The 19,314-nt window shown below is 39.9% G+C and overlaps 1 protein-coding gene across 1 annotated transcript; it reads right to left on the bottom strand.

Annotated features, from left to right (window-relative positions):
• Positions 1-157: 157 nt before the first annotated feature.
• Positions 158-10,060, bottom strand: pif1 (PIF1 5'-to-3' DNA helicase homolog). Its single transcript, XM_084546775.1, has 13 exons — positions 10,015-10,060; positions 9,177-9,736; positions 8,885-9,008; positions 8,551-8,676; positions 7,753-7,906; positions 5,353-5,467; positions 4,938-5,044; positions 4,544-4,683; positions 4,033-4,139; positions 3,831-3,918; positions 3,152-3,297; positions 910-1,101; positions 158-559 (listed from the first exon to the last, which is right to left on the bottom strand). The coding sequence occupies exons 2-13, from the start codon at positions 9,726-9,728 to the stop codon at positions 509-511; spliced, it is 1,902 nt and encodes a 633-aa protein (XP_084402901.1). The 5' UTR covers positions 9,729-9,736; positions 10,015-10,060; the 3' UTR covers positions 158-508.
• Positions 10,061-19,314: the final 9,254 nt, after the last annotated feature.

The raw sequence follows: 19,314 nt of genomic DNA on the forward strand, positions 1-19,314 counted from the left end.
TAAGGCAAATGCAGTCTTAGACCTACTTCTTTATCTGGTTTGGGAGAAGTCTTAGGGCTGCAAATAGGTTCTTACACATCCCATCATTTTTAAGGGGCTTTGCCAAAAATGCATCTACAACTGAATGTTACTATTCTATATTGACTTCTAAAGATTTTATTTTTCACTGCCAAGACATGCAATTGCTGAGAATAATTAAAACCCCTTTCAATACACCAAGCAAATGAATTACTTTGAAGTTAAAGGTTGACTAAAATTTTATTTGAATACATGCAAACACTCATGATAATAAATACAAAAATCCTAATAAAAATAAGCTCTTAAAAAATGAATAATGAACAGATGGTGGCAGTGTGACTCCAAGTATAGCCAGTAAGATAGGAACCTTGAGGTAGACATCTGGTTGCAGTCATTACAAAAATAAAATAAAATCATGTTGTCACCAGAAGATTAGTATAACTCATGCACACAGTGCACATCTTGATTTAAAAGACTGGAGGCATTCTCCTCACCAGCCATTTTCTTTGTTGCTGCTGCCAACAAACTCATCCATGGAGGCCTGCAGAGAGCAGTGGACAGAGAAGTATTTTAAAAGACTGAATCGTTTGCCATGATGGTTCCTTTAAAATGATCTTTTACAGCACTTTCGGTTAATGTGTTATGTAATGTACGTAACACTGAATATTGCTGTTTGGTACATAAAATCTTTGGCTTCAATTAGACCCTCAGGCTTAAACAAATGATAATTACACATCAGAATCTAGAAGAAGAAAAACAAAACACTGGGGCAGTTACATCTACAGTATATTGCACATGTGAAACATATTTTTAGGTAAACATTTAAAAGTTGGTACATAAATCAGCTTTGTCTTCAGGTTAAGGCAGTATCAGGAGAAGCTCTGCACTCACCTGCATGAGCAGCCTCTCCTTCCTCAGTTTCTTGTAGAAGAGGAGAACGTCTGGATCTGCCCGGACCACATGGGGGTCAAAGTCCATGACCCTGAGACCCTCCAGGCTCCGAGCCCGAGACAGGGCCACGTAAGCCTGGCCGCTCTCAAACACACGTGCCAGAGAGATTTCCACACAGTCTAGCGTCATTCCCTTTAAAACAAAAGCACAGAAAGATAATCATTTAATACTATAAACAGAATAATGCAGGATGCAGTGATGAATTACATGTTACTTGTAACAAACAAAATCTATACACAGTATATATACCCTGGTATTCTCAGGTATTACAGTGCTTTCATAATGACTCATTTCCTCTTTAATGATGCAGGTACAGGATTTTTTTTCTAATGTCCATGTGTCTCAACACCTCTGCTGTAGATCAAACAGCAGTCATGACCATTGAACCCAATTACCCAGAAGACCCGTCTTTCTCCTCGAGCCAATTACAGAGTGTGAGGTCAGGATAGAGAATCTATTGGTGCTAGAGTGCAAGCTGCTGGCGTGAGGATTAGTGGGTGTCTATAGCAATTTCCCTCATCAAATATTACTGCTGCAGCTAGTCTCACCTAACCTGGCTCTCTGCCTACTATAGGATTCGGAAACTATCATTAGAAACGTGTTATTTGATACCATCTGTTGTCTTTATTAGATAGCACACAGAAAGATGATGACAGGAAATAAGGAAGAGAGAAAGAGGAGTGAGACAGACCAGACTAGGGGAGAAGTCAATAGGTTCAATACGTTGCCTAATGCTTGTTCCCTGACTGCTCATCCATTTCATACAATAGAGATAAACTGAGCTTTTGGAAAGTGAAAGAGTTTACAATATGAAGATATTCATCTGCGCATACTGTACACACTGAACAGCAGAACTGTACTGAGGAACACCAGTGAATATGAACATTGTAATATTCTCATTCTCTGCCAATGCCAAATTGCTGATGTTTAATAAAAGTTAAGTTTACCATGAGCCAAATGGTTGGTGTAGTTAGATGGAAAGATAAAAATATGCAAAAGTGTCTACAGTTGTCTACTGCAGATTATGGTAAAGTAGTTTTCACTCAGAGTGAAGAATTTGTATTCAATCAAGGCCTAGGCTACAGACATTTGCTTGTGGTCAGTCCCCTAACAAGTGCTGGGCCTAGGTCATGATGCTATGTGTAGGTCAAATACTACTTGGTTGAAAGGCTGGCTCCGGAGAGGGAACAGCTGGAGCAGAATTCGAAATGCAACCCCACCCCAAAATACAACAAAGAAGGAAGAAACATGAGCAAGGGAGAGATACAGACCATGGTTACATGTTAAAACTAAGTTTTGCTATAGTACAAAGACGTTCTTTAGCAGCAGCAAGGACCAGTTGACCAACAACAGTAGAAACACGGACAAGAGTAGCCTACGATTCTGGTTATTCAGCATATTTGGAACACTGTCAACAAGTGGCAGCAAAGAGCTAGACATGCGTGAGAAACTGCAGAGCACCAACGCAATACCAATTCTGTGCCAAGGGTGAAAGCAAGTGTAGAAAGTGGTCCGATGAGAACTTACACAATAACAACCGGTTACACAGAGTGTTTGCCAAGTTAATATTGTACTGCAAAGCTACCAATTAGACCAACAACAATGTTGAAATATGTTATCTAAGCCAAGTAGATTATCAGTGTAACAAAGTGGTGGACCAGTGGACCAAACGGATATAGATGTTTTAAATATCCACCACTGTGCTGGTGTCAGAAATGATCCATCTGAAGTGAGATTTTCTGATTACAGAATATTAGATATGATTCATATAAACCTTTCAGGTGAATAGGCAGATTGTTCTCTCTGCACTTCTTACACTGCTCTCATCTTCCCTCTCCTGTTGATGTTAACCTTGCAGGACAAGCAATATAGTGGTGTAATTGTGTTTCAAGGCAGACTCAGAAAGTGCAATACAATCTATTCATTTTCAGATTTCCATCTCTGGGACTACAAATGAAGTGCAAATTCGTTTCTGGCAAATTAAATTAAAATAGCCATTCATGAAAAGAGAGTGATTCACTCAATACAAAACCCTCACAAAACACTGGTGCCCCACAGTAGCAGTAAACAGTGTGTTTATTTAAAGGTAAAGTAAGGTCATCCTGGTAATGAGGCAACCATTTGGCTGGGTATTTATGTGCGACTTGTAGCCACTACACTGGATCAAACTGCTGCTACTCACCTGGCTCTTGTGGATGGAGATGGCCCAGGCCAGTTTGAGCGGCAGCTGCTGTCGACTCAGGTGGATACCGCCACCAGATTTAAACACCCAGCGCTCTGGCTTCATCACCTCTGTGGTGCCGCACAGGAAACGTACTCTTGGGAGTCCTGAAGAAACAACAAATGAGTCAGAACATGGACAGGATCTTAAGTTCTGTTTGTGTATAAATAAAAATCACATCCATCCATTATCGATATCCTGCAGAGGGCTATCACAGCTGGCACTAGACAAGAGGTGGGGTACACTCTGGACAGGTCACCAGATCATTACGGAGCTAAATGAAACATGGTTATACACTTTAAACTCCAGAGCCAATTGTTTTTATCCGCTTAGTTACAGTTTTTATGCCAAGTTAACAATCTCTAGTTTATAACTTCTTCTTTATTGTACACACAACTCTATCCATTTACACAATTCATTTTTAGAAGGAACATGAACGAAGTGCATTCCCTAAAATCTCAAACTCACCCTTGTGTAATACTACAATACTATTATTATTATATTATAATAATAATAATATATAATAATAATACTCTACTAAATCTTCTATACCTACTGGAAAGTTGACTGTAAATTAATTATGGCATTTGTGAACAAATGCAGTATTCTTTTTAAATTACCCAAAAACGACATTACTGACCATGTTTTCCAGACTCAAAGGCCACCACAACCCCTCGGGCTCCATTCACCAGACCCCGAGCAACATCCAGATTCTTAGTCAGCATGACCTTTAAAGAACATCCATTACCAAATTATTCAAACCATGTCATCACTCATAGTGAGAGCAGAAAGCAGAGCTCGACACATATCAGAAGGCTGCGTGTCAAAGTGCAGTGATCTACCTGAGCTCCCACTTTGAGCTGGATCAGTCTGCTGACAGGGCTGTGAGAGTCTATAGTCCTCACCAGGACTGGGTCGCTGTCCAGTGCTTCAAAGTCATGTACTGAGCCTAAAGGAAAAGGAAGAGATTTATTAAACAGACCGCAACAACTTTCATGAATACTATTGTGACGGACATAACAGATACTAAACATGAAATATTGTACCAGGAGATATTCATGTAAAACCTAAAGAGCATTAAAGCCAGGAAAAGAAAATGATTTTATAAACACAACTCTCCTCATTCTTCTGATACAGTTGAGTTTTATGGAATAAAAGCATGTCAAAACAGGAAATAACAGCGGTCAGAACACAGGTTCCACAGTCTTGCTGAGGGAAAATGAGTGAAAACACCTTAAGAGGAAATAGGTTTGCTATATGACGCAAAAGTTGTCAATTTTCACATGGCCAAGCCAAACCAACTAACACCTGTTTCAGGCTGAACACATATCTAATCACATGAAGAATTCAGACCTGGCAGCTGCCGGAGTTTGTTCTCGTTTGTGAGCTCCACGTCATCTTTGTGTGTGCACAGCCTGGTCGCTAGAATGCCGTCGCTCTCGATCTGATGGTAGGCGCTTTTCATCAGCTTAGCTGTGACTTCCTCCGTCACCCTGAGTGGTGTTAATTGACACAGAGCTTTAGGAAATCAAATGCTGCAGCAAATGTTAATAAAAAAAAATACTGTGCCTATAACCACATTCACATTTGTTTAGGTGAACACTTATATAGGTCAAATAGTATCACACTATTTAAAAAAAAAAATAAAAAAAAAATAAAAATATATATGTATATATATATATCCATCCACTGGAATCACATTGGATGTACAAAAATAACATGTGGCAAAAATGGACCATTGTTTTACCTGCCCACCCTCACTGCCTGCAGGAGGGAGATGAACGTCTGGTCTGTTTGCCTCCGTACTTCTGTTAACTCCATGTTGACCTGGATAACCTTACGCCAGCTCCTGGCCTGAAAGTTCACAAAACTTCTCTTTAAATAACATTATTCTTACCATTTATGCTTTCCAGGATCCAAGCAGAGTCACCACAGAACAGATGTTCATGAACAGCATCTTGAATAAATGTAAATCATTCAGTGTAATAATGACTCACACTCTAATGTTTCCAATACCTGGCCACCACATCATAAATTATACACTATACATGTATATGCCTGGGGACAGGATTTCATTATAAACGTCTTTAAGATTATGGGATATCAATTTCTCTTAATTCAATGACATAAACAGAATACACTGAGATCCATGGCGGCCTGACCTGAAAGCAGAAGCTGGCCTTTTCCTTTCCCTTAGACACTGGAGGCAGCTGAAGGAAGTCGCCGCATACGATCAGCTGGATGCCTCCAAACGGCTGAGTAGACTTTCTCACAGACCTGCAGGAATGTAATGAGAAATCGTTTGTTCCTGAAGATGAAATTGACTTCTACAAGGGTAAATCTAACAAATTTTTTCCATCGGGACATTTTTCATAATTCTTTAGGATACATGAGGCTGTCAGTTCATCAAGTCAGATCCATCAATACGTTCTGCGGTTTGAGGTAAATTTATTGATAAACATCATCCTGAACATGTTGGGAAATCTTTTCTGTAAAGCTTTGCGCCCAGAGCACAATTTCCTCATTATCCATTAAAAAGCGTTAGGGTTATTTGGGGATTTATGTTTCTACACGACTTGAGGTCTCACTGCAAATGTAACTGTTGCACCAGATAAACCAAATGTCTTGAGTGAAAACAACAGAAAACAGTCGGCATTTGGTCTGCAAAAGATTAGAAAGATTAATAAACACTGCAAAAGTATCAAGCCAACAAAATGCAGTTTGTCCAATCCAAACCATTAGGTCCCCTATGGAATGAGTAAAGGGATATATCTAAAGAAGATACACTACATAGACAAAAGTATCTGCCCATTCATTCTGTAGAGCTTCTATAAGGTCAGGCTCTGATGTTAGATGAGAAGGCCTGTCTTGTTCCAGTTCACCCTAAAAGTGTCCGGTGGGGTTGAGGTCAGCGCTCTGTGAAGTCAGTCCTTCCACACAGTGCCAGTCTAGTTCTTCCACACCAAAATCATCGAGCCATGCCTTTATAATCCTTGCTTGGGTACATGGGGCACAATCATGTTGGAAATAAAAAAGGCCCTCCCCAGAATGTTGCCCTTCTCTGGAGATAAGGGACCTATAACCCAAAGCATGAAAAATAGCCCCATACCATTATCTCTCCTCCGCCAAACTTCATAGTTGGCACAATACAGTGAGGCAGGTAACATTCTCCTGGCATCCGCAAAACCCAGACTTGCCCATCTGACTGCCAAACAAAGAAGTGTGATTTATCGCCCCACAGAACACGTTTCCACTGCTCCACTGTCCAGCGTCTGTGTGCTTTACACCACTCCATCCAACGCTTGGCACTGGACTCTGATGTGGGGCTTGCAGGCAGCTGTTCAGCCACGGAAATTCATTTCACGAAGCTGCAGCCACACAATTTTTGAACTTATATTAATGCCAGTGGAGGTTCGGGACGATTAGTAGCAAGTTTAATAGTAAAGATCACAGAGCGAGGTTAAGGATTTCTAACTACTAACAAAATTAATAAAGAGGGCCAGCTCCATCCTGGGCTGCCCTCTGGACTCAGTGGAGCAGGTGGGGGAGAGGATTATGTTGGCCAAACTGTCAAACATCAAGAATAACCCCCCCAGGCAGTTGGGACTTTAGGTAGCTCCTTCAGCAGTCAGACTCTTTAATATGAGCATGTCTTAGCATTGCTGCTGAGCTTCTTTCTTGGACATATAAAGGACATAATACATCTGTCTACACCAACTCATCCCTGTATTACTTCATGTCTTACCTCACGTCATTTTGGTGCAATTCCTATTGGAGCTTGTCTTTATTCACGACTGTCACGTATATTCAGCCTCCTTACCACTTCAATCTTTGATTAACACTAGTTGGCTTTTTCAAGTTTTTGGTTAGCTACTTAAACCTGATGCAATATGCAAATATTTTTCTACCTTTAACATATTTACTTTTGTATAGTTTTCTCTGGTCTTACCTTACTCTTTTTTTGGATTTTGCAGTGTTGTTCCCTGACGCTGCAATACCTTCATTTCCCCATGGGGATAAACAAAGTCTCATCTTATCTTTTGTGGCCGAGTTGCTGTTGGTCCTAAATGCTTCCACTTTCTAATGTCACTTACAGCAGGGATGAAATGATTTATTGCAAGGTAGCATCCTATCGCAGTACCATGCTTGAAGTCACTGAGGTCTTCAGAACAACCCATTTTGTATCACACATGTTTGTAAATGCAGACTGCATGGCTAGCAGCTTGATTGTATACACTTGTGGCAACAACTGAATTAAATAATTAACAGGTATAACAGATTCTTTTGTCCACATGGTGTACATAGAAACGTGTGCAGATGTACATATGAATAGAACAGAACATGCGTGCAAGTCTAAAGTAAGACATAAGGATTGATAGTGAACTTTATCACAATGGCCAGTCATATTCCAGTCCATACACAATTATGATGATGTCACCAAAAGACCATGCTTTAAAGTTAGCAAATGTGTTTGAAAGGATGTGTTTTGTTTTTTTTAATCTGTGCTCTTCTATAATTGCCCCTCGAGGACAAATTAAGGTCTTTGAGTTGACTTTTCTCACCTGGCTACTGACTCGAGCTTGTCAAAGAACTGGGCCTCCACCATGGAGACCTCGTCGATGATGAGGTGTCGACAGCTAGTCCAGTGCTGCAGCACCCCGGGCCTCTGGGCCAGCTCGATGCACTGCTCCAGCGGGGCTGAGCCTGAGCCGATTCCTAGAAAGAGTGTGGATGGAGAGGGTGTAAGGACAGGTGGCCAGAAGGGACACAAATGAATAACACCCACACAGATACTCAGTTCTCACCCTCTACTGTATATTTAGATTTAATTAAAAACATTGGTTAATGTAGGACGACATCTGAGACGTCTCTGTTCATTCATAATTAAAACACAGTCATGTCCAAGGACGTGGCTCGACTTAGAAAACTAATAAAAGAAACAAAACACTTTTACATTAGAGGAGACACTGATATGTCAAACATTCTATGGTCTTAACAACACAAACAAAAGCTTTGGTTTTGTCTTATAAACTGAACATGGTTGAGTGTAGTTTAAATTGTTGGTCAGACAGCACATTTAGACAGGAAGAGGAACTGCCAATTTTCCCCACTCTTGAAGACTAAATGATTATTAAAAAAAAAAAAAATGTTATAATGAAAATAATTGCAGAGAATTTTGCTCTATTTATTACAGCACAATCATCCTAATTGTAGGAGTCATTTTGTTAAAAGCCACAAATGGGGCAATTATTACAATACGACCTGCGTTGAAAATAATAACACCCCTAGCCACTGTGCTTTCTATTAAACAGACACACTTAAAAAGAAAACCCTCTTTAGAGGAACAATAAATGACTGACCGGCAAAGTTGTGTAATGTTGTTCCCCCAATGTGACACGCAGCCACTCCTGTGCTGGCTGTGGCAAAGGTGCTCTTTGGTGGGAGAGATCCCATGATCCTCTTGAGCAAGAACGACTTTCCTGTTCCTGAAAACACACAGAGTCAAACTCAGACCAGACAAATCCACACGAGTGTTGAATATTGTCAGAGGTGTCATGAAAAGAGGTTTAAACCAGATCGTCTTGAGGAAATTGTTACATTAAAAAGACTAATATGGTGTATGGCTATAATTCAATAAGACACAAATGTAAAAGTGTCTCGTTTAGATTCCTAAAAACATCATAGGCTTTTTACCTGCACTTCCAGTGAAGAAGACGTTCTTGCCACTCAGCACTGCACTGAGAACAGCTGCCTGTTCCTTATTTAGCTTGCGTGATGGCAGAGATAGGATGGGTTTCTTACTTGGGTTGGCCTTCACCTGAAATAATCAACACATCGGTTGAACCACCATGTTTTAACGTCAGTGTGTACACAAACGTTACATGATCCAACAGGGAAACTGTTGGTGCAGCGGTCTCAAAATGACATGTGAGATAACTTGAATGATAAAATTAAATGAATGTTCATTTGCAGGGTGTACACCTACAGGGCTGAAGTTACTGTCACTCCTGGAGCGTTTGACCTGCTGTCCTGTGCCTGCCACAGTCATCTTATTGGTGCGGTCTGCCAGCCCACTGGGAGCCGCTTTACTTCTCAGCTCATTGACCTTCTGGATATCTTTTTGCTGCAGGGGGCTGATGGCCTCGAAGCTGCGGGGCAGCCCGGCTTTGAGCTTCTCTCTGTTGCTCATAGTCTTGCAGCTCTGCAGGGCCTGGTGTTTGATGCTCAGGGTTTTGAGAAAGAGCCCCAGCTGGTCAGGGGGGCAATTGGAGATGAGCACCTGGATGTTTTCAGGGAGCAGTTTGACGGTGCACTTCCCTTCTCTGGCGAACTTGGTGAAGAGTTTGAACTCTTTCAAGTGGTAATTTTGCGGGACTTTCCCGTCGTGGACTCGGAGGATGATCTCCTGGAACTCATTGCGGCCCAGAATAACAGAGGCTTTGCGGATGACCTGCCTCCGGGTGGCCTGGCCGGAGCTGTTCAGCTGCTCCACAATCACGCAGCACTGCAGCTGAGCACCGTCCTCTCCTGCTATCATGACAGCAGCTTTGTGCAAAACACAAAAAGCCGCATTAATTATTGAATAATACTTTGTGCTGCAGACGAAACAGCTGCCAGGTTGTGTGAAACAAGAAACACTACAAGCCAGAACTGAAACAAATTAATGCTACGCAGCTGTATTTCATTCACATAGGCTGTACATCTCCACAAACATCGTGACCTCTTTAATTATAATTGAATACAGTGCTACTGTCAATCAAACAAAAGTGGCCGAAATAAAATATTTACTGTAGCTACAGGAAACGAATGTAACCAGCTCTTACCTTTTTTAATACTGTATTTGTCTTTCTTTCTCGGTGAAACTGAACGTAAAACATCCGTTTTTCAAATTGTGGGTGCGTGAAATCAGCCAATGACAGAGCGACACTACTGGCCAATCAGGAAGAGGAGGTTTAAAATTACACCCAATGGAAGACAACCAGTCACTCCTCCATGCCTGCAACGGCCAATCAGTGAGCCCGAGGCTGGTGACGTCATATTTGTAAGAAGGAAGTGAGTACGGAGATGGTAAACGTTCACGCCAGGAACAATAGTATCGCCACGTTAAAGCAGCTCTTTTTTTTTAACATTAAAATTCAATAGGAAATATATATATAGAGGCGTGTTTTTTGTTTTGTCTTTTTTTAATAAATGAGGTCACATTTATTTTCTACGCCATGGACTATTATTGCTAAATTACTGCATTTTTGGCATTTTTTTCTGATTTGAATTCCTACTTTGTGTGTTTGGACCCCAAATAAAGCATACAGTGTTGTACAGTGTGTACTGTAAAATCAGCTGGCAACAGTATGAGATTTAATAATGGTGATAATAATAATAAGTATAGTATGCAACGTTTTAAGATGCCCTTCACTGAGTCCTGATTATCATAGAAACGACTGCCTCTTACTGTATGCAGAACACCATCAAAAATTCTTGGTGCAGCATGCTAAAACCACAGTGTGGAAATACTCCTCTCAAGCCAAGGTACTTAAAGTAAATGAGCCCTCAGAAAAAAATTGTCAGTAACACTGATGAATGAATGTGCAAATCATTTACATATCTGCTGACCAATGTGTCAATAATGTAAGGGGATCAATAAAACAGCATCTTATTAACCCATGCTGTTTCTTAACTATTGACTGCAGTATTAATCGTACACAGGAAAGTATACCTCAAACTGACACTTAAGTGGAGTACTTGAGAATGACAATGACAAGTGGGCTGTTTTTTTAAATATTGCTTCACGTTAGAACTTTGTGATGACTCATTACTGCACCATCATCACTTTTTAACTGCACACACACACAGACACACATCCCTAATAGCAGCAAGGCAAATGGAACACCAGAAGACCTGATGGGAGGAGAGAACGTACCTCCACAGCCAAGCGGTCATTAGACAAGGTTGACTGAACCCAGTCAATTTCAAAGTGACTCACATCTTGATCTTTCAGCTGTGGAACAACCTACTGTGACCAGCACGATGAGGCCGATTGATCAGTGTTTGAGATCAGGATGCCGCACATCCTTCATGTCTGTTAAATATTTAAAATTCATCTTGTTTAATGTGTTTTTTCAAGCATTTGATTTTTACTTGCTCTTAGCAGACAGCTAATCCCTTCCTATGTCTGTCTATGACCCCTTTCACATTACACATTCACTTGAGTGAGAATTAATGGAAGAAGTATCAAATAATTAATTGACCTTAACATCCAACCAATCTGTTTTAAGGTTTCATAAATTAAAACCACTCTCATACATTTTAAATGAAATATGACATTTTGTTTGCAATCTCTTTTAGAATACTAATAATGCAGACCCCGTCCTGCCGAACAAGTGTGAACTTGTTTGTCCCTGTCTGAATATGCTTTTAAGTGCTGGAAAGGGTCCAAAGATAAATGGTCTATTCTCTGATGGGATTAAATCCATTGATATTTAGCTGGGGAGATCTTGCCGCAGGCAGAATATTAAATATTCTTTTAAGGCAGAATCTACGACCTCAGCTTTGAATTGTCCAGGGGATTTAAGACGTGCTCAGCAGAATGAGAGGTGTTTTCAAAGCATTGAAAAATTTCCATCTCAGAGATTCCTCAGGAGGATGGGATATTCCGGTAACAGAAAGCAGTACATTCTGTATTGTCCTCACTAACAATTCAGTTGGTTAACATTTGAAATGTAACCCGAGCTGATTTGCTCCCCTGCGGGCAGTTAACTGTGCTTGTATGATCTGTACCGACGGTACATTTATAGTAAACACAGGCCCCTGATGTCACCCTACAAACTCCGGCCTATGTGGTGCATCGGCTCTCTGGAAACCACAACAACTTTTTAATACTTTGTATTCCAGACAAACAAAGAATGAACAGCAGCAACACCCATTTCCCAACATTATGTGAAAGTGGAAAGGTACATCTAATGAGTGTTACAGGTGGGGGGGATTTAAAGCTTAAGTAATGTGTGCACAGTGTGCTTTAAAATGCATTTTGAGCTCACGGAGCCTATTCTCCTCGACAGTAGATGCATTAGGAGACATTTTCATTAAAGCTGATTGTGTGTGATAGCACAAGAGGACATTTGCTACTTTTACCTTTCTCACTCATCATTAGGTGGACAAATGAACGTTGTTACCTCTCGCTTCCCACAAACACAACGACTTTATTAACGGCCTGTGGGAAATGCGTTGGTAAACCAAATAACAGAGACTCACAAGATAAATGTAGACACAGATGTTGTGCTCCTGACATAATTTCCACATATTGAGGCTGAACATTCATAAGCACAAGCTACGAAAACAGGCTAAAACAGTTGTACATGAGAGCAGCATTTGCTTTCTTTCTCCCGCACTCATTTCCTTCTCTTCTTCCCCCTCACAGTGCCTTTGGGTTTCTGTACAGTAATAGAGCAGACAGATATAGAGACCTCACTTGCATGCTGTCAAATTCACCTATCCATCCGCCCATGGACACACCTGCTGAAGAACATTGGTACAAAGGTGGACAATCTTTTGTCAGTCCAGTAGTTAATTATGTGTTGTTTATATTTATAAATGTAATTATGTGCAGTATATGTTGATTGAGACAAGCTACAAACCAAGCCGACAGTTTGTTTCTGGCTTGAAGAATTCGTTGTGCGTACTTTTTTGTGTCTCATGGTAAATTATTTACGCCAGGATGAGGAAAAACAAGGTGAAAACCAACTGTTACAGATGTAGGAAGCTTATTCGAGTAATCCCTCCGTGTTCCACTGGTTATACAAGAAGATTTGTTAAAATAAGTCCGTCTTTCTTTACATGGCACAATTTATGTAAGAGATTCTTTCCTCTCTCTGGTTTAAGAGACACGCTTCCTCATCCTCGCTCATTTAAGTATTATCTTCAGTGAAATCCAATCTTTAAGTCCCAAACCTCCATCTTTTTTTTGTGTGTGTGTGTGTTTGGAGTAAGAAGTAGTGGATGCTGGTAGTATATACATTTTCCTCATGTAAGCAAAGGGGTGTTTGGTTTCCAGTGGTGTCAAGTAATTACATAAATTTAGTCAAGAACAATATACTGTACAACAATAAAATTACAAAGCAAAGAATACACTAATTAAACAATGGAATGGGAAAGTAAATAATAATACCACTAACATTATTAATTAATACTGTATAATTAACAAATGCAGAATCAAATAAAACAGAAATATCAATTTATGTCACATTTGTCCCCCAGATTAATTCATGAATCTAAATTAATTTCTTTTTACTAAATTATGTTCTATAAATTATAAAGAAGATGAAACATTTTCCTTTTCCCTTTCCATTCTTGCCACCCACTGTCATTAAACATTCTGCACTCTGCTACATAAATATTACCACGTGTAAATTTAATAATGTAAAATGGACTTTGCAAACTGGCAAACACACATGAATCAGAATGAAGATTCAAACCATAGATTTTGCATATTTAGATTAGCTGCTTGTTCTTCTACATGTATGGTTCTGTATGTCCTCATCTGAAAGCAATAAACTCCTTATTGCATCTTTAATACAATGTCCTGAAGAAGACGGGAGCTCCTCATAGGAAAAAGAAACTCATTATTCCACAACTGGGACACTATGGCTTGTGACTCACCCTGTTATATCTGAGTACGCAAATGCAGGTTGGAGCCTGGTACAATGATCCTTTACATACATCTTGGCCTGCCTCTGGCAATTAGATCAGGAAACAGAAATGCCTTGAAAGGGAAGAGAGGGATGTGAATTAAGATGGACTGAAGGGAAATGACGTCATCAGTTAAAAAAAAAAAAAAAGATAAAAGAAGAAAATTATATATTGATTAGACATTTGCAAAAGAGGGTGAGGTCTAATACAACTAATAATATTTTCCTCTCCCCATTTTAATTCTGTCACTTTAGTTTCAAAGGGCAATAAATGAAATAATGACCAGAGTCACATGTGACTTTCGTGACTCACTTGATAGATCAATATCTCTGGCAAATGCGGGGGCATCAAAAGGTACAGACAAATAACTTTCATGACTTTCCTCTTTGAGGCAGCGAGACGGACAGAAGGTAAACAGATAAATTCCTTGTGGACATAAAAATGTCTCTGAGCCAGATAAATATTAATAGTTCCAGCTCCTGCCTAGCACTCCCGGTCAGTGACCTGAACAGTAAAGCTCTGCTGCAAACCTAGTGAAGAAACATGGTCTAAACCTCCATGGTTAACACAGCAGACCTGTCAGTTCATACAACTAATTGGCCTCATCAAAAGAATAGTTAGGCATTTTGAAAAACTACACTTCTTCTTCTAAACGTTTTCTTGAGATTGACTGAGAAGACAGTCAATATTGAGCATCAGCCAATCAGCTTAGCGTAGCACAATTATTAGAAACAGGCCTGTAGCTAAGCTAACAGGCTGAAAGTCCATTCTAGATAATATGGCTAGTCACGCTGTGAGTTTCCACATCACACTTGTAGTAAGATGCCTCTTGAACCAGGGTGTGCCTCCAGGTCCACGACCACAAGGCCCTTGCATATTCACACTAGCAGTGATAGAGCAACAGGTGCCATTTTCAACTGAAGCTTTCACGAAGTGGAGCATCATTTTTTTCCACTCTTCCCTTGGTGGCTCTCCAGCTCTCGTTCTTGCTTAAGCTGTTGTCTTGCTCAGATTTGGTATAGGATATAAATCCTGAAGACAGTTTGTTCACTTCTTCCCACCTTACATGATAATAATCGAGATAAGTCCGTAAGACAATGGCAATGGTCTTCTTTAAACATTAAGAACCTCTTTTCTATGGCGCCTGGACATTTTGAATTTATACTGATTAGTATTCACATCCAGAGCCCTGCTTGTCCTTCAGATTCTTCCAGTTCTTGAAGATGATTTGGTGGGATGATATGAATTAATGATATTCTGGTTCATCGGCTCAAAAATGTGATCTTTGCCATTTAGCGTAGTGAACATATACAGCTTAATGCAGTGACAGCCGCTGTAATTAGTCTTTCCCTTTATTTCTTTTCATTTCAGGTCTCATACTTTGAGATCATGTCCTCAAACCTGCCTTAAAATGAAATAATCTTTCTGCCCAGTTCAGCAATGAGTGAAATTCCTCCTGAATGTGGCGTTATCATATATTTTCTTCCTCCTAATCTGTCACACCGATTCCCTGCTATTCCCTGTTCCCCTGCAGAGACTCTGCACGGCGTGCCAGGACTTTAAGTGGTGTCATGTATATCGTTACCATGACAGTTCATACAGGGGCCGGTGGGAACCCAGGAGGCCCCTCATTAATGCTGACATTACAGCGAAGCAAGGGTGATTCAAAAGCTTACCATAAAGAAATAAAGAATATGGAGAGCAAAGAATAGCACGAAGTGAGGGAACCAGAGTGAGGTCTAAAATTGACCAGCCATGGATTTTTCAAGTGTTCTTATATTTTTAGGAGACGTTTGTCACATGAAAACCTTACATCACAATGTTCAGTCTTTAATGAAAAAGGTTGTATTTAGATTGTTTAACCAACATGCATGGGTTGAATATGTGAGTATATGAATTACCCCTGGAAACACATTCTTCCTATGATAGCAATGATTACATGTTTAGTATTTTTTTCTCGTTTTGAATTAACCTTGAAAAACTGTAGCCTATTTATGAGTGTTCAATTTAGCATATTTAAGAGCACCTCAGACAAAACCACCAGGCCATCGCCATTGAAATGCCACACACAATATAATAATAAGTATTTCATTTGGCACTTAGGGCTCATGGAGCTTTACAAACGGAACCTGCAGAGACAGACTGATAAATCAATTCACATGATGAAATTAGTCCTTTAATCCACATAATAAAAAGATGGCCTTTACATTTTATGTTCTGAAGAATGAGTTGGAACAACAACTAATTACTTTCTTGAAATTTCTCTCAGAAGTGCAGCTTAAAACCATGGAGGTGTTGGTTTTCTTTTCTTATGCCAGTGACATTGTCACAGGTGCTGGCAGAGAGCTGACAGTCTGTTAACTACACTGAGAGGTACTACAAGGTTTCAGTTCCAATCAAAGTCAGTAAAGAGCATTAAAGACCAATTGTGAGATGTTTCATGAAAACATTAGCAAGATTTTCTGTTTGGCTGACTCTCGAAAGAGCACTGTGACACTTCCACAAAGAGAAGACTGCAGCAAACGTTGGTTTGTGACTTGTTTTTCACGAGTCACGTGTTTCAATTAGTGGAGTCTCATGGCTTTTTGGGAGCTCTGACGGTGGAGAGGATCATGCCACATGGGAGTGATGGCAGATAAACTGCTTATTTTTCTGTCAATTAATTAGTTTGCCTGTGGGACAGCATCTCTGTTTTTCTGTGGCTACTCAGGCGCTCTGTTAAACAGATGGTTCAAAAACGCTGTTAATTGCCTTTGAAAGTGATTCAGCTCAACTTTGATCTTTCCGCCTAGGAAGTCTCCGTGATGTGGCTACTTATCTGTTTATGAGACTTGTAAATGTGGGGTGTGAACATCTCTTACCTTGTCCATCACAATGCTGAGTTTAGTGTTGAAGTCATAGATACTTTTATTGCTGCCAAGGGCGTTTACGGGCTGAAATTAGTGACAGTAAATTAAATCACATGAAGATAGGAAACGTCATTCAAATCTGAGGAGGTTTACCCTGGCGCTGGTGTCATTGTTCCTTCTTTTAAATGTTTGAGCTTCACTGTTCAGAATAATGTACATACAGTGACACTGTTTTCAAATTCATCGACTCAAGGTTTCTCTGAGCTGACCTGATAGAACAGTTTAAGTTGTGTACCTGTACACAAGATTTGTGACACCTTGGTAGCCTGCACATATGTAACTGTAAGAGTGTGTAATGTGGAAATCTAAGGCCTGTATTGCACAAAGAGAAAAATACATTTTCAAAGGGGTACTTCTCACACTGAATGATTAAACATTTGAAAATGACACATTTAGCATATTTTCACATTAACATTTCCCCATCTTTAAAGGTTTGATAAACATTAAAGTATCAAATTTAATAATTCTAAATAGAAAAAAAATACGTCCCTGCTTAGTAATAAGTGAACTGACAAAACTGTGAAACTGTCTGTTTGTGTAATAGATTTAATCATACCGTTGTTCACAATTTTCTTCTGAAATCCGTCCTTTACTCAAGCTGGATTAAACAGTCATCTTCAAAACAGTTGTATTGTAATAGCAGTAATCTTAGTGGTCTTTATGTTTACCCACCCTCTTACCCACTTCATAGCTATTGTTTGACAATTTCAGAAATACACTGATTCACTTTTAGCCATAACTGAGAAGATCAATACGCTACTGCTCTCGTAAATAGTACAAACCAAACAAAGGCCAGAAGACAGCTTTGATTTGGTGGAGGAGTTGGCATTCAATGGAAATTTAGGCTGGTAATAGTGTTTTCAGTCATGAGCAAGGAGCTCCACTGTTTAAAGCTTTCGATTCAGTGGCGTGGATGATTTTAGCCTAGTTTAATGACGTGAGAAAGGTTTCTTCATACATGTACTGTCTATTTAGCACAAAGATTGGGAAGAGGATGCTAAAATAGCAGCAGCTCACTAGTTAAGTGAGTTGGTCTGAGATTTTAGCCTGAATAGGATGTTGTCACCATCACTGCGAGGTTGCCAGGCAACCAAACTGCTTCAGTTTTTATTAGATTAAATGTCTTAGATGTACACCGTTAATTGGTGGGCTTTAGCTAAGGGTGCTGACAAGCAGTTTTTGTCACCTCTGGACAGAGCCAAGCTAGTTGTTTCACCATCATCTTTCCTGTCTTGATGCTAAGCTAAGCTAACCATTTACTGGCTTTAGCTTTTTTCGACAGCAAAAGACACTGATCTTTACATCTGTCTTGCTCTCCAGACCAAAAGAGAATATTCATATCCCCCCAAAGCTGGTCCTTTAAACTCTCCTAGTTAAGCTCAGTGGAGACACAGAGGAACTCATAATTATGATAAAGCACAAAGAAATATAAACATTAATGTTGTTGAGGTGTGCACGATTACATCATCATTATAACCATTAAATGAAATGAATGTCATGTTATAAATATAAGTCATGCCATAGAGGGTTAAATGTGTAATGACTTTCTAGTAGATATTCTGTGGGAGGGTGACATCCACACACACACATACATGTTTATATAAAGCTATCTTTCTGAGGACATTCATTTCTATAATGCATTCCCTAACCCCATCATCTAACCCAGCCATCTCAGCTGAGTGTTTAACCCTAACCCTTACCCTAATCCTAACCATAACTTAATTGTAACCTTTATCCTAAAACAGAGAAACAGAGTCTTCACCCTCAAATAGCTTTGTAAAGAAGTGAAGACTGGCCAAAATAGCCCCACTTTGCACAAATGTCCTCACTCCGATAGTTTAAAACTGAAACTGGTCCTCAGAAAGATAGCTGTACAAGAACACACACATACACACACACAGAGAGAGAGCAGGAGTGTAAGTTGCATGGACAGTGTGTGGGATGTCGACATCGGGGCTATAGGACTTGAACAACAGTTCAAACATTGTGTGTGTGTGTGTGTGTGTGTGTGTGTGTGTGTGTCTGCGTGTTGTATTTGTATTAGACAGATATTTCAGGAGTTAGTGTTGATACAGAAAAATCATAATATTGTTTTCATACCCCACAATGAAAGATGATGTGACTGGTGTATAATAAAGACATGAAATCCAATACTAATCCCTCACAAGGCAGGTTTTAATAATCTTTCTTTTTCCACGTCTTGGGGATAATGCGATTTCTTCCCCTCACCGTGTTCAGTCGATTTCGATGTGTGTGTGAAAGCGATACTTAAAGACGCCATAATGACATCAAGAGTAAATGTTATAGCATGGAGAGTGCAAACTGCGAAGGTAGTAGCAAGTATCATTTGGAGATTCAACTGGAAGAAAGACGAGGTGAGATGGCTCCTACTAATGCTGGTAAATGGCACATTGATAATACGTTAGTGTGCAGTGGGCGGTGTTCACTCTGTCTACAAGAGTAGTTTAATTTCACAGAAGAACCCATTTTGCACTGAATACCCAATCACAGATTGTTAACCTTTTTCACTCT

This window comes from Chelon labrosus (genome assembly GCF_963514085.1).
Source record: "Chelon labrosus genome assembly, chromosome: 6".
Lineage (NCBI taxonomy): Eukaryota > Metazoa > Chordata > Actinopteri > Mugiliformes > Mugilidae > Chelon > Chelon labrosus.